General features: G+C 40.0%; 2 protein-coding genes across 5 annotated transcripts in view; one reads left to right on the plus strand and one right to left on the minus strand.

The window, feature by feature from the left end:
• The window catches only part of LOC122773368 (rap1 GTPase-activating protein 2-like), an 81,469-nt gene extending 70,167 nt beyond the window's left edge, over positions 1-11,302 (plus strand). For all 4 annotated transcript variants that reach the window (XM_044032003.1, XM_044032001.1, XM_044031999.1 and 1 more), the window contains 15 exons: positions 802-855; positions 1,943-2,026; positions 2,148-2,248; positions 2,670-2,799; positions 3,067-3,222; positions 3,889-3,960; positions 4,769-4,855; positions 5,001-5,141; positions 6,041-6,190; positions 7,071-7,183; positions 7,293-7,388; positions 7,529-7,649; positions 8,529-8,631; positions 8,759-8,832; positions 8,954-11,302. In XM_044032003.1, the coding sequence (XP_043887938.1) occupies positions 802-855; positions 1,943-2,026; positions 2,148-2,248; positions 2,670-2,799; positions 3,067-3,222; positions 3,889-3,960; positions 4,769-4,855; positions 5,001-5,141; positions 6,041-6,190; positions 7,071-7,183; positions 7,293-7,388; positions 7,529-7,649; positions 8,529-8,631; positions 8,759-8,832; positions 8,954-8,962 (1,491 nt within the window). In that variant the 3' untranslated portion in view covers positions 8,963-11,302. The remainder of the gene's footprint in view (positions 1-801; positions 856-1,942; positions 2,027-2,147; positions 2,249-2,669; positions 2,800-3,066; positions 3,223-3,888; positions 3,961-4,768; positions 4,856-5,000; positions 5,142-6,040; positions 6,191-7,070; positions 7,184-7,292; positions 7,389-7,528; positions 7,650-8,528; positions 8,632-8,758; positions 8,833-8,953) is intronic.
• Positions 11,303-11,422: 120 nt separating this feature from the next.
• si:dkey-52l18.4 (uncharacterized protein LOC560708 homolog) lies at positions 11,423-13,940 on the minus strand. The gene is made up of 5 exons (XM_044032009.1): positions 13,639-13,940; positions 12,767-13,108; positions 12,188-12,421; positions 11,835-11,863; positions 11,423-11,748 (listed from the first exon to the last, which is right to left on the minus strand). The coding sequence occupies exons 1-5, from the start codon at positions 13,685-13,687 to the stop codon at positions 11,650-11,652; spliced, it is 753 nt and encodes a 250-aa protein (XP_043887944.1). The 5' UTR covers positions 13,688-13,940; the 3' UTR covers positions 11,423-11,649.
• Between the last annotated feature and the right edge of the window lie 1,498 nt (positions 13,941-15,438).

Here is a 15,438-nt window from a genome sequence, read left to right on the forward strand (position 1 = left end):
TACATTTAAGTGAAAGACATTTTATAATTTAATTGTATGCTAATCCACAAGTAGATGGATTTTTGCAGCCCTTTGCTTGACTCTAAATAAGAAACATCATTTTAAATGGTCTGTTGAAACGACAAACCAACAAGCTCTAAAGGTTTTAGGTTTTTAGTAACCCAAAACTTACCATCACTCTCTGATCCTGAAAAAACATGAACTAATAAACTGTGTAATCTGTTCATGGTCTAGCTCCACTTTCACTGCAAGAATTTATTAAAAAGAACTCAAACAGGTCAACCAGAGTTCATGAGGAGATTGTTCTGTCCCCTTGGGGAAAAGTGCATTTGGACGTAGCTGTAATTTCCTTTCTAGCATCTCAAACATGGAACACAGTAACAAGTGCAAGTAACATGGTTACTGGAGAATCATGGCTGCTATCACACTTCTGTCTGAACTGTAAATTGTCTGTTATTGCTATTGTATTTTTTTTTTTTTTATTATTTATCCAACATATTCTTATTTATTAGAGACCATCAACCTGTCCAACATGTTTAATGTTCACTGATATACACTATGCCTGACGTCCAACATTATAAGTCATTACAAGCCCCATTTTGTACTTGACAAAAGACATGTCACTGATTTATCCTGTCGTGGATGGAAATGTGTCTTTATGATTTTTAGACAGTAAATTTTGGTGCATTACCAAATGGCATCTTTCCCTTTCTGAGCCATACAGCAGATGAAGTTTCCAGTCTATACATTTTAAATGATATCAATCAATTACAACAAGTATCTTTCTTTTTTTTCTTTCAGCTTCTGTGTGACGATGCCACGGGGCTAAAGTTCAATCCAGTCCTGTACCCACGGGTGAGTTTAACTCAGTATGTCTCTGCGTCTGCTTCTGTTAACAGGCGGAGAGTTAAAAGGGATTTCTGTTTCCAAAAATGCTGTTTATTTGTCACAATTGTATAACAACCTTGATCAAGGTCATTTAAAAAAAATAAAAAAACATTACCTGAAGCAGTGTTCAGTTTTATACCAGGATTATTGCATTTTATTTTATGTGGTTTTATCGTTTTAACCTGGAAAAGGTCCCAGTGAGATTTAGAAACCTGGCCAAGAAGGGGAGCAGCATAAATAAAACATCACGTTGCAGGCATAAAAGACAGCCGAAGACTAAATAAATAAATGAATACATAAATAAACATTTAAGGAATTCAATTTCATAACCAGCACAAAAACTGTGACATCTCAGGGAAAATGCCTCCGCTTCTTTAATTCTTTAGTTAAGAAGCATTAAGTGAGATTAACTCCTTCTGGAGCTCAATCCATGCCGCAGGTGCAGATTGTACCAAAATCTTTTTTTTGTCCAGTCTCCGTGCAGACATTTGGAACAGAAAGTCAGTCCTGAGAAAGCAGAGTGAATTTACCATTACTTCTTTGCACAACACCAAAATAAAGGTTATGCAGGAGCAGACCAGGAATCACTTGAGCTTACCAGCCTTCATTAACTTTCCAGCCTCCTGTGTCTCCATATCAGAAGAAATAGAGCATGACTTCTCACATTTATCCTCCCTCATCCCCCCCTCACTGCACCAACATTGCCCTGTTCCTTCATAAGTACACTGTTCAAAAACGGTCAACAACAAGTTTCTAAAACGGAAATGATAGACCTGCTCCTCCTCCAGCGAGCCCCGTGGTGTGGCGTAGTGCGATGGAGCAAGATTTCGGTCTGTGCCTGAGCAAAGGACATTTTTGTCTCTGTCTGCAAGAGGCAGTGACAGGAGCACTGCCCTCGCTGGGGGCCGTGACAGTTTGTCACATGTCAGCCCTTCGTAACAAGGGCCCAATACACCTGCCCTGGGGACATTATGTGGAGGAGGAAAACATGTTTTTCTATCTACTCTAGCAAACAGCAAGCCTGTAACATGTCATTGTTTTTGTTAATGCACAGGGATCCCAGTTGATAGTGGCTTACGACGAACACGAGGTGAACAACACCTTCAAATTTGGAGTCATCTACCAAAAGTGTGGGCAGGTGAGCAATGTTAATGTCAGTGTTTTGCATGTTTCACACACACATACACCATCTGATCTAAATACCTTTCTGTCCAATTTGTTTGTCGTTCTCCACCACTACCCTCGTCACTTTCTCTCAGACGTCAGAGGAAGAGCTGTTTGGAAACAATGAGGAGACGCCAGCTTTCAAGGAGTTTCTCAGCATACTGGGTGAAAACATTGACCTTCAGGACTTTAAAGGGTGAGTGAATAGCAGAAAAGTATGAACATGAAGAAGAGAAAAGGGCTGCACAAGGATATGAAGTGCATTGTTATTGGCCTTAGTTTGGCATATTTGAAGCACTTACTTACTTCTAGCTCTTGTTTGTACCCAAATGTTGAAATGCACTTATTGTGGGTCGCTTTGGATAAAAGCTGCTAAATGACATGTAATGTAATGTAAAAGCATAAAGTGAAGATAAACTGCCAAGAGAAAAAGATACTACAGAAATAAAGTGCCACACAATCACGATTAAGAGACATGGATAGTGCATTTGTCGTAACAACTTGTAAGTATTAACTATAGAAGAAGCTTTAAATTGTTGTTTAAATGAAAATGAAATCTTATCACTGAAGTATGGAGACACAGATAACATGACACTCATGATTTGGTATTTTGACAGGTTTCGCGGTGGCTTGGACGTATCCCACGGACAGACGGGGTCTGAATCTGTCTACACTGTCTTCAGACAGAGAGAGATTATGTTCCACGTTTCTACCAAGCTACCCTACACCGAGGGAGACGTCCAGCAGGTGCATCACGTTAACGCTGGATTTATCAGTGTTACAACAAAGGCACAGCTGCAGTGACTCAAACATATCAATACATGACAATCTGTCTTGTCAAATTGCTGTTTTAAATCAACTGTTTTTTATAAGCCACTAAAATCCCACTTAGAAACATAAAAAAAAAAAACCATCCCTGCTGGTTTATGTGTCAGAGAAGACAAACTATGCTCCACAACCACAGAATGAAATCTGCTGACCCACTCATAAATATTTTCTCTTCTGCTTCCTCAGCTCCAGAGGAAAAGGCACATAGGAAATGACATTGTGGCCGCGGTCTTCCAGGAAGGGCCCACGCCGTTTGTCCCAGACATGATTGCCTCCAACTTCTTGCATGCTTATGTGCTGGTGCAGGCTGAGAACCCATGTACAGAAAACACAACGTACAAGGTAGAGACCCTGACCAGTGTGAGGAAATAACTGTGCTTGTGCAGCATGATGCTCTGCAACAACCGTGAATGACAGAAATGAAGTAACTCTGTGAGAAAGGGACAGTGGACAGTGTCTCAATAGTCAAGTGTGCATGCGTCGCCTGGATGTTGTCAAAATGCGTCACAGCACCTTATCGTGGGCTGTCCCAGTTGTCACCGAGTCATTTCAACTAATTCTCCATATTGTTTAATCAGGTCCAGGTTAATTCCGGATTAAAAAGAATAAGAAGCTTAACCAGGTGTATTTGACCTGTTGTTGTAAATCAGAAATCTGTGCATTGATACGTTTTGCCTGTAAATCCTCATGCTCGGTTAGTAACATTTGATACATCACACGCGTCAACACATGTGTTGATGCATTTACTCTAGTATTACTTATAATAAAATCCATCAAAAATAATAAATAATAATAAAAAGACTATTAAAACTGGCACAGCACAAATGACTGCAAGGATGCAGCCTTGACTATTGAGACAGTGGTCCTGTCAGCAAAGTCCACACAGATCTCACTGGGCAAAAAAGACATAAAAAAATGTTTATGATGAATCATTTAACACTGGTGATGACAAGTGTTCCTCCAGCATTAAACCTGAGAGCTCCTGACTCACTCCTTTCATCTGTAAAGGTGTCTGTAACTGCGAGGGAGGACGTACCTCCTTTTGGACCGCTTCTCCCAAACCCAGCAGTCTTCAAGAAGGTGAGTGACAGAGTTGAGTCTCCACTTGAATTAAAAATGACCTGTAGTCCAGACTTTTCAACTTCAATGTCTCAGCTGAAATACTGATTATTGTTTTGAATCATTCCCACATGGTCACCCATCTCACACTTTAGCAGGACAAAGATGTAAAAAAACGGTCCTCTAAAACTTGCATTTCAAGATCAGGTAGAGTTGGAGAAAAATATGACTGAATAGGAAATCTGGCTACTTAAAGGTCCAGAATGAAATATTTTGCGAGGGGTTAATTGACAGAAATAGTATAGACTGCCCGTAAGTATGTTTGATGGGTGTATAATAATAATCATAAAATAAATGAAAAATTGTACTTGAGGCAAGGGCCTTTGACAGGAAGCGTATTAAGCAAACACAACAATCCTGTATGCGAAGGCCACCACATTTACCTGCAGTAGACAGAAATGATCAGATCCCACCAAACATTGGATATTTAATGAGATATGGTTTAAAACAGACTACAGTGTGTCCACGACTCTACATGTACCTGTCCTTTTTTTCTTGCATTTCAGAAAGAGTTATAGAAAAATATGTATCACTGGCTACATAGATAACATTTGCATTGTATTAGTGCTATCAGAGAGAACAGAACCTGAGGCGATGGGAATTTTTTGTTTCCTCTTACTGATGCGTGTGATTAAACACATGGTGCTGCAAAAATATAATCTGTATGATGTTGATAAAGGTCACCTTGTCCTTTCTTCGTCACTGCCCTCCACTCCCATTGTTCCTCAACTCCACCTCTCTCCCTCCCTCTCCTGTTCTCTCCCTCCAGGGTCCTGAGTTCCGAGACTTCCTGCTGACAAAGTTGATCAATGCTGAAAATGCCTGCTACAAATCTGACAAATTCGCCAAACTGGAGGTGACACTTACTCACGCAGTCGCACTCAAAACACCACAGCATGCTACCAATCGCTGTTCAGCATCATCTGTAATCACCATCATAATCAACATCCCAATCATGTCCCTACATGGGTTTCATTTTCATGTGTGCGAATTGATTTCAGGGGCGAACGCGAGCGGCGCTGCTTGACAACCTCCATGATGAGCTGCACAGGCAGAGTCAGGCCACACTGGGCCTGGGCCAGGCAGGAGACGAGGACAAGCTGGAGAATGGCGGACACGGGGGACTCCTAGAGTCTTTCAAGGTGAATATGACCCCTGACAAAAATGAAAGAGAGCCAGAATAAAACTTCCTTTAGCTCATGACATTTATTTCACCTCAAAAATGTGCATCATTTTCTCACTTGTCACAAAGTAAATGTGTGACAAATTGCTATTGTGAATATTTCTTCTTCATTTTGTCATCTCACTCTTTTGTTCCCATCATTCACTGTGCCTTCACTTTTTTTTTGTCCACAACTGAAGAAAAGAAATGGATGTTATGTCATAGCACTGCAATCTTCTCTTTGATCTTTGGAAGTTTCAGAGACAAATGTGTGATTTTGATGTGATAATTTGGTTCTCTTTGCAGGCATTATGGACAGCTACTTTGCATTTCCTTCAGTCAGTCCCAGGGGGTGCTGTTCTCATTGTTCTCATGGCAGTTACTGTGTATTACCTGTCTGTACTGCTGTAAAATGCACCATGAAATTGCCATTGGATCAATAAACTTATATTTTTATGACATTTTTGTGTTTCTGCTTTAAAACTGAAAAGAATGAATGCTGCATCGACAGCAGAAACAAAACATATTAACATTTAAAAACATCTGTTGAAATTGGAATATAATTTGACATGGGATTTGGAAATGATTGTGGATTCACCAAAATTGCTATTAGCATTGAGATCAATTAGCTTATTGAAAACAATTCATTAAAATACATGGTATTACAAGAGCATATGTATCCATGCACTCCAGCTCACTTGTTTCTTGGAGAATTGCACTCCCTGGTGGTGGCATCTGTAATGCTTTTTAAAATGTAACTTCTCTTACGTTGCTGTCCCTCCACATATACTTTTACCAATGACCTGCATCGGCTTCCTTTACTCTGCACTCCTCTTTCTCCCTCATCCACCGTTTCTCTGTTTTATCTTTCTGGTCCAGAGAGCAATGCGTGTCAGGAGCCACTCCATGGAGACCATGGTTGGGTCACAGCGTCACAGAAGCCCCGGGGTAGGAGGTGGAGTACCGGCCAGCCTAAGTGGCGGAGGACTGCCGCAGAGCACCAGCGAATGCACAAAGAGCACTTTTAATGTGAGTGGTATCAACAGTGGGATGGAGTGAGAAATGAGGAAGATAACTTTTTGGTGGGGATGACTTTATATGTTCAATCTTCAATCATACTCACGATCTCCAATCTCTGCTGAAAAAGGTTTGGTGGCTCATTTCTCTTGTCCATAGTTTTAAAAAATTGGAACAACACTCGTTCATCTTATCTTCTGCCACTTTATCCTCCACATGAGGGTCGCAGGGTGTGCTGGTGACAATCCCAGCTGACATAGGGTGAAAAGGTGGGGTACACCCTGGACAGTTTACCAGAGACAAACAACCATTCACTCTCACACTCACACCTACGGTCAGTTTCGAGTGTCCAATTTGCCTAATCCCCAAATCTCTCTGTTTTTGGACTGTGGGAGGAAACCAGAGAACCCTGAGAAAACCCAAGCACACACACAGGGAGTGGAATTTTAGTGCAAAAAAAAAAACAAAAAACAAAAGTAGAAAATGAAGCTTCATAATAGCCACAGCTGGACTGAATACAGCTTGGCAAAGAACAAAGACTTGGCGTCCCTCCATCAGCAGTGTATGACGAGCAGCATTCATTAAAGTGCCACTTGTAACATTTGGGAGTATAAAATTTAAAATATTTACATAAGTAATAATAAGTATAATCCTTTTATGTATGCTTAGGCGGGAACAGCTCCACACTTGTATATGTGATGCATAAATCAACAAAGAAGAAGGGGAAAATGCCAGAGAGAGTGCGGTTGTGAAATATCCTTCCTGGTATCCTGCTATACAAAAGCCACCTCATGGAACACATTTGGGGGAAAAAGGATCGGTGAACTGAGGGGTCTTCCATTTGATGAAATTGTATATAACTCAAAACCTCATTCTTTCATGTGATCTTCAGCCTCCCGTGTTGCCAGGCAAGTCTCCTCTGAAGAGTCCAGTGAAGCGGCGGTCAGGCCTCTTCCCTCGCCTGCACTCCAGCACAGAAATACCCACAGACAAACACACACGCAGGTTGGTCTCACTGTGTAACGTCCTGGTCTCTATCATTGTTTAACTGAAGATAGCTGGGGCCCAGAAAGTCTTGGTGGTGTTATTACTAAGGCGTCTCGTTTATCTGCAGTGACCAAAAGCCTGCAGAGACCTGCCCATTGTCCCAAGAAGTGAGATCAGAGACATCTAATCCCAGCTCGCCTGAGATCTGCCCCAACAAAGAGAGGTGAGGCCAAAGTTCTTTTTTTTTGTTTGTTTTTTCATGGAGATCATCTCAGTTATTCACCCAAAGTCAAAGTTAACAATGTAGATCTTTATGAGAATCATGTCCACATGGTCTGATCCCTGCTTCTCTTTCCACCACAGGCCGTTTATGAAGATGAAGGAGTGCAGTGGCGGTCGGCCAAACATATCTCGTTCTTCGTCCAGCACCAGCAGCTTCAGCAGCACCACAGGTGAAACAGAAGCTCTGGAAGAACTGGACCCAGTGAGTACAACATTCAAGTTTGTTAACGACAAGCGTACGGCGTAGTGAGCGTGTATTTCTAAAAGTAAATGGAGACGCTGATTGTTTGGCAACAAGTGGAGAGAGCAGAACTGGCAACATGTTCTTAAATGAGCATGCGGTTGTCTTTCACAGCTTTCACCGATGAAGGAGTCTGTAATTAGAGCTGTCTAATAGAGAGGGTTGAATGTCAGCGCATTGATTATAATGATTACACTTGCTGTGCATCTAAAGACCCTGCCTCTCCATTTTCTTATTCTCTGTTGCGAGAACTAGTTCAGTGTGTTTAAGTTGTCTAGCGTATTATTAAGGAGCAGAGAAAATGGTTCAAGTATGTTTTTTCGTGCATGATGCAGCAGTGAGGTAAACAACTGATACGTAAAGGGAGGAAGTGATATAATGAATGAAAAGAAACTTATTATGCTTGACAAATGCTTCAAAAATCCATTAGTTCACTGTAAAAGGTCTTTAAATGCAAAATATGTCACTTCTGCCACTAGAGGGCTATCAGTCAAATGTTGGGATGCAGCGAAGGATCATGGGAATTGTTGTCTTGCTGTCTAATTTGGTATTTCCTTTCCTTAAATAGAAATATGGATTTTAGTAATTCATGTTTATTGTTAGAAGTTATTGTTCCTATGCCAGTAAGATGAGGACATTTATTATATATACAACTTATATATAGATACATAGAAAATATAGTAAAGCGAACTGCAGCCCAGAAAGTTTAACCTTGGTGATTAAAATAACGTCCTCCTGATCCTTCAATGACTCCGACTTAGAGACACGTCACTTATTTTCCTCCTCCACCTTTTCGTTTGTGTTAAATCTGTGCTTTTCTCTTCTCTCTTATTCTCTTAGGTTAGTCACCCCTCTATAGCTTCCTCCTCTGCCTTTAGCCCTTCGCTTAGTGTGGACAGCCAGGGATCAGGTACTCCTGTCATTATGTGCCGCAGTCCGACAGGTAAACGTTTTATTCTCAAACAGAAACACAATCAACACAAGTCAGACTAAATCACACATACTGTAGATGTGTTATCTGTAATGGAGATTTTCTTTCCTTTCCTGTCCATTTCCTTCTTGCGTTACAGATGGGAAAAATAAGATGTCACCAAGGTCAAACTTGAAGTTCCGCTTTGACAAAATAAGCCACTCATCTACAGCTGTAAGTCTTAAATTTGACATTTTTCTGGGGAGCACTTTCTGACACATTTTGAGAATTTTAAGTGTTTCCTGCCATAAAGTATTAATAATTCTATGCCTCTCTGTTCACTTTTTTTTTTTAGTCCGAGTAGCTTTGCGGAACAAACTTGCACAACAAAGGGACAACACCGGCTGATGGAGCTGCAGAAATAATAATAGTTTCAAAAATGTATGAAATCATGGCAACAACCACATAATCACTGTAGAACCTCTTCCCTAAAGCCAAGGATAATCTGACATTATCACAAACTGCAACAATACTGTGAGTGTATAGGGAGGAGGAACAGCTGATTTTCTTTGAACCAAATTTCAGTGGCAGAAAATGATTCAATGTTACAAGATGCTGCATCTCAGTTGTTAATTATTCACATCATATTTACGTTACGGCATGGCTGTAATACTGTGATGGCACAAGCTCAGCTAGTCCGTGCCTCAGCTTCTTCTCAAGCGTCTTGTTTAATGGAGAGAGACGAGCGGTAACACAGGACTTACTCATCGTAAGTGGACTGCTGAGTGATCCAGCCTTTAAAGAGTCATCGGAAAACAAAACGTTTGTTCCTCTTGCCTTTGACCTCGAGTGGTACGTCTCGCAACCGTTCCTCTTTTGCCTAAATAAAGTACACAGTCACAGTCATTTACAGGAACTTCACATACTGTAGATTAACAGTAGGAAAACCTTGAAGGTGGCAACACTGGGAGTCTTAATTCTCCACTGTAGGGTCTGAACTTGTGCTTTGCATCAAAAAAGAAAAAATGCTTTTTTTGGGAACAAAAAGCTTTCGTAACCTTGTCAGCTGCTGCATTGTGTCTACTGCGCTGTTAGGGTTAGGCTGAACTTCAGTCGACACTGTCACAGAATCGAGCTTACTTCAAGATCCTAGACTCAAGTGCTTGGTTAGTGGAAATTAGCTCACATCAGGCACAATAGTTGGCTCTGCCAAAACATTTTACCATTAGCATTTTTTTTAGCCAAAGCTGCGCCTTACAATCTGTCAAAAGTCCTTTCAACCACTGATGCTATCTCTCTCTCTCTCTCCCTCTCTCTCTCTCTCTTTCTGTCACTGTGTGAGAGGATGAGAGTATTCTGGATCTGGTTACAGTTGTGCGTAGCCGATCAACTCCCTCATTTGCTGAAAATACTTGTTGCACTTAACTAACATTTCACCCTCTGATACCTCTCACTGAAGCTTTCTCTGTGTATCTCGGTCTATGTTTGGTGAAACTTATCAACAGGAACGTCTCTGTGGTTTTTAGGTTTGCCGGCATATGCGCTGATGAAGATGACTTGAAAAAAAAACAAAAAAAAACAATGCTTCAGGTTAAAGTGGACATTCAAACCACCTTTGGACAAAAAAAACTTGGAATGTGAACTTTGAGCTTCTTTTTTTGTACTTTTTGTTCTTGATTAGTTGTTACAAATTCTCTTAGAAGTGTATTGAAACGCGTACAAGCACAACAGGACAATAGGTACATATACTCTCCTCCTCAACGATGTAGTGACTTTAGCCTGGAACGGCACAGGCGGGAGTCAGTTACGGTGGCCTGGAAGTGCAAACCAGTATTCCAAAACTTGAAACAAATTTACAAATACACAAACAAATTGACAAAGCTCGAAACAAATTTACAAAATGTGAAACACTTTTACAAATACCAAAACAAATTAACAAAAGCCACAGTTCTTATGGAAATGGAATGTCCCAATTGCTGCACAAGACCCGGAAATGATACCTTGAGCACTCAGTTAGTGACTTATGTGTGTCATAAGAATGGATACTTTGCTCTTCCAGGCCACCGTAGTCAGTGGAGCAAAGTGGTAGTTTGTAAATCAAAAGAAAAGGTTGTTAAAGACACACATGTTTTCTTTGTGACAACACCTGTTGGTCTTTGGGACAATGTCTATGTCCTTCTTGTCTCCTTCATGTGCATTCATGACTTTCTAGTTTGTGAAGTTAAACACACAAGGTTTAAAGGCTCAGGTCTCGAAATTACAAAAAAAACAACAACTTTGTAATTAAGGTGAACTTTAACTTGGCAGGAAGCTTCTCTCAATACAGTGGTACCTTTCTTTATAGCTAGACCGGAAGATGACTAATAAATTAACAAACACTGTTCACAGTTAGTGCAGACAAGTGATTACCTCGAGTAAAGAAAGCAGGAATAGAAATACTCCACTCATCTAGTTTGTGGCAGGTATCGCCTAAACGCCCTGCAGCCTTTTCTCTGTAAATACGCTTAATTTATTAAAAACAACTTTTTTTGCATTGATGTCAAAAAATGTAAAAATGTAAGTGCAGAGTACTCAAATGAATAAAGACAAGATGACAAAAGAAAATCTATTAATTTAAAAGATGTCTAAACATGTATATGTATATTTGGTTATGTAACGTGCCATTGAGAATTTATTCTAAAATAAAATGTTGTATTTTGTGTCAGTTATGTGTTTTCTCTTCCTTCTGCTCCTTCTCTTCTTTATGCCAGTGCTTAAGTACTTTGATGACATGAACAGACCATAAAATTAGACTTTTGCATTCAAATGGAGAAAGGTACAAAAATACTATAATTTGTATTTAATTGTGTCCTCTTCTTTAATCGAGTTTCACATTATGCAGGTGAAGTCCTGAAATGTATTGTAGTCGCTTCCTGCGTGTGAGAAACTTCACATGTCCACGTCATGTTTCCTGAAAGCAACAAGGACTCAGCAGTACTGTACCTCACCAAAAAGTATAAAATAATTTATCTACAGAATACAGCTTTTCACCTCCACTTAATTCAAATGCAGTCAGGAAAATTTGAGCGATGAGTACACAGTCGACTGAGGAGGCTCTCTGACGACTCTCTTTGGCCTTGGTGCCTCCATAGAAACATCTGCATACAGCACCTGGAACATGATCGGAGAAAAGAAAAATGCTCACGTGCACCAGGTGTAAAAACACAAACAATTGTTGGGTGCTCTGTTTCATTTACCTCAGTGTTCTGCTGGGACTTGGGGCTCGCTGTGAAAAGAAAAGAAAGACACTACCGTGAAGATTTCCATCCTGAAATTGCACATATCTCTATAGGTCATGTGGTCTTTTGCATCTCTGAAGTCCTATCAGTTCCTATTTTTTTGTGATGGGGGGGGTAAAGTGTAAGAATGGAGCTAGTTGAACGCTCACCACAAGAGGAAATGAGTCAGGTGGAGATTCAATTAATCTCTGCATGCTTTCAGACTGTGGGAGGCAACCGAAACCAAGAGAAAACTACAAGCCACTACACCGCCGCGTGGCCAAGAGAAGTTTCAGTAATGTTTTATGAAAAATGTAAGAATAAAGATATACCTTTGTGTGAGGAAGCTCTATGTTTCTGTTGTACTGGACATCGGGGTAGAGGCAGTGGAGCCAGGTCGGGTTCATCTCTGTGTACAGCCACATGTGTGGACTGAGTCCTGGGATGTGGGTGAGGCTTGACCTCTGACCTCACACAACGAGCCAGTCCGAGAATGACAGGAAGACAAAGGAAAGCACCGACGCAGACCAAAACCCTGTGCAACAAATTCCTCTGCGAGGGAACAGCTGCACAATGAAAGAGGAGGAATGGACACAAATACAAATAAATATATTAGATCATTTGATAAGTGAGTAATAAGCAAGTAAGGAGGGGTTAATATGTAAAAATGTGCTTGTAGACGTTAATGTTTGAACAGATTCTGTGTCTTTGACAGTTGAGCTTATGCTGTCCCACAGACATGGAGCTCTCACTGGACTAATAGAACCAGGTGTCTATTTGAATGTAAGTTAATTATGTGAAGGCCAACATTTAGATTGTGGTCAAAAAGATGCTAGGATTTCTTGCACAGGAGTTGATTGTGTGTGAGGAGGAAAGTGGGTCAATGGTGGTACTGTTGGAAGAGGACATACCTGCTGTGATGTTCACGTACATCAGATGACCCTGATCAGTGTAACCTTCACCCCACGTAACCTTGCATCCATAGGAACCTTCGTCTAATTGGTTGACCCTCTGGAGATTCAAAACTAGGCGGGTTCCGTTTGCTGAAAGCGTCACATTGGTCAGATGATGTCTTTCGGAGTTCCTGATGGTACTGAACCTTTCATCTGTCGCATTTTGCCACCTCCAGTTCCCCGTCCAGGTGTCTCCACAGTGCTGGACCACACAAGACAGAGACAGACTGCCCCCTTCTGGTACATAGAACGTTTCACGTCTGGCCAGAACAGCCTGGCTGCATTCTTCAGCACTGAGACCTGATGAGGCAAGGTGACTCGTTATGACACAGTATATAGAAATAGATGTTGCAGGCAATGAGAGTCTGAAATTGTACTAAGGATCAAACAAACAAACAAACATAAACTGCTGTGTGTTATAAGATAAAGATAAAATAGTCCTTTATTTGTCCCACAGTGACAATATAAATATCTTATATAATATAAATGTTATAAATATAAATGTTATTGATATATAATATCAATATAATATAAATGTCTTTAGAGTCAATCTCTAGGTAACTAATCCAGCGGGATAAAGAAACCACACACATACACTCATCATTGTCTGACCAATTTACACAATGGAATGCTTTTTTCTCCAAATTCTACATTCTCTGAACAAATTGACATAAAAAGAGAAACAAATCTGTCCAAAAGAAGAAACAGCACAGAAAACACCCAACACACAGACTGAGTAGCCTTGGTGAGCTAAGTTCCTCAAATCTGGAGATTCCTCTAAAGTGACAATACATATTTAAATGTGATTTTAGATTAAATATGTTACTTACCGGGAAGAAGGCAGAGGCAGCCGACGACACTGAGAAGATACTCACGCATGTCTGACAGAGTCGGTTACGGCTCCTCACGGGTTGACTGTACTTAACAGTGTTTCACAACAAACACTGTGGCAAGTTTGGACAACTGCAATACTTTCGTTATCACCATTTTTTACATCTCGCTCTGTCCTTCACTTTCTTTTCCTCCTTCTCCTCGTTTGACAGACTTTTCTTTATCCTGCTGCTGCTGCTCTTGTCCAGATGGATGGTAAAGGAAGGAAGTGACCCACTAATCACTCTCCACCTTACACACACACACACACACACACACACACACACACACGCACACACAACTTAACAGGAAATCAATACCTCCATGTCAGGGAATACACACTTAGAAAGGAAGAACTAAATCCTATAGCAACTAACCAGTTTCTCTGTTTTCCACTATGTATTGGTTGGCTCAGTTGTTTGTGGTTTAACCCCTACAGCTTATATGTCTTTGCAAAAGTGTTTGCATTGTGTGTGTTTTTGTGCGTTAAAAAGTGTGCATTTGCTTGAAATGAACAGACAGGCATTTAGTACGCATTTAACATAGGCAGATATCTTGAAATACCATGGAACACCATGAAATATGTGCAAATATTTTTCTGGAATGTCACGATGTTACCCACACTATTTTTACGGTTTTATTTTGAGACCCGGCACACTCGTCGAATGAAGTTTCATAATGTCCCTATTTAACGCGGCCATACAGTGGAAAACAACCTCTGTGCACTGTGCCCTATATTTAACCTTGAACAATCATTACTCTTCATGCCAGTATAGCCAACTAAAGCTTTTCACATAGGACACTTTTAAAAATGTATGCATGCATAAACACATGATAAATGTGTTGCTGATTATGAGCTTAGGTCAACAAATCGATTATTAAAATAGTCACAAAAAATACACAAGTAGACCCACTATGAGACAGAAATGTACACAGAAATCATATTATGTGTAACATTCCACTCATAAGGAGCAGAGTCTGAATACTGTTTTCCTTAGTTCTTCTGTATGTTCACAGCAAAGTATCCAACTTTGGTGACGCAGTGTTTGTACAATTTAAAATTAGAGGTTGACTAATGTGTTCTTTCTGTGGCTGATATCACACACGTAATCAAAAAAATTTAAACTTTGTTGAAAAACGTTTGGATAAAAACACATTTTAGTGCGCTTGACTATCATTCATAAATAAGTAGTAATCAGTAACAATCTACCTCTAATAATATATTATTTCTTAGTAGGGAATTTTGTTATTTATAACAGTTGGTACGAAAAACAATGTATTTTATAAAAGCTGATAACATGTATTATGTTTGGGGTCAATGTGACACACATTTCACTAGTGTTGTAATGTAACAAAGTACTAATACTTTGTTGCTGTACTTAAGTACAACATTCCCACATATGTACTTTACTTTGTTATTTATATTTCTAGCAACATTTACTTTTACTCCGCTACATTTCTTTGTTACTCATTACTACAGAATAAAACAAGATGTAGAAGAAGAGTTGGTATATTTATATAGAGCTTTTCTCGCCTTGATGAGCTGCTTTACAATACAGTTCTGCCATTTCAACCATTCACACGTTTCATATGCTGCAACATGGGGTTAAGAGTCTTGCTCAATGACACATATCGACTAGCAGAGCCAGGAATTGAACCCACAACCTTCCAGTTTAATACTTTTACTTCTAAAACCTAAGTACATTTTGTATCAGAAAATTACTTTTGATACTTAAGTACAGTCAATGACATATACTTTA

Source organism: Solea senegalensis, linkage group LG8 (assembly GCF_019176455.1).
Source record: "Solea senegalensis isolate Sse05_10M linkage group LG8, IFAPA_SoseM_1, whole genome shotgun sequence".
NCBI lineage: Eukaryota > Metazoa > Chordata > Actinopteri > Pleuronectiformes > Soleidae > Solea > Solea senegalensis.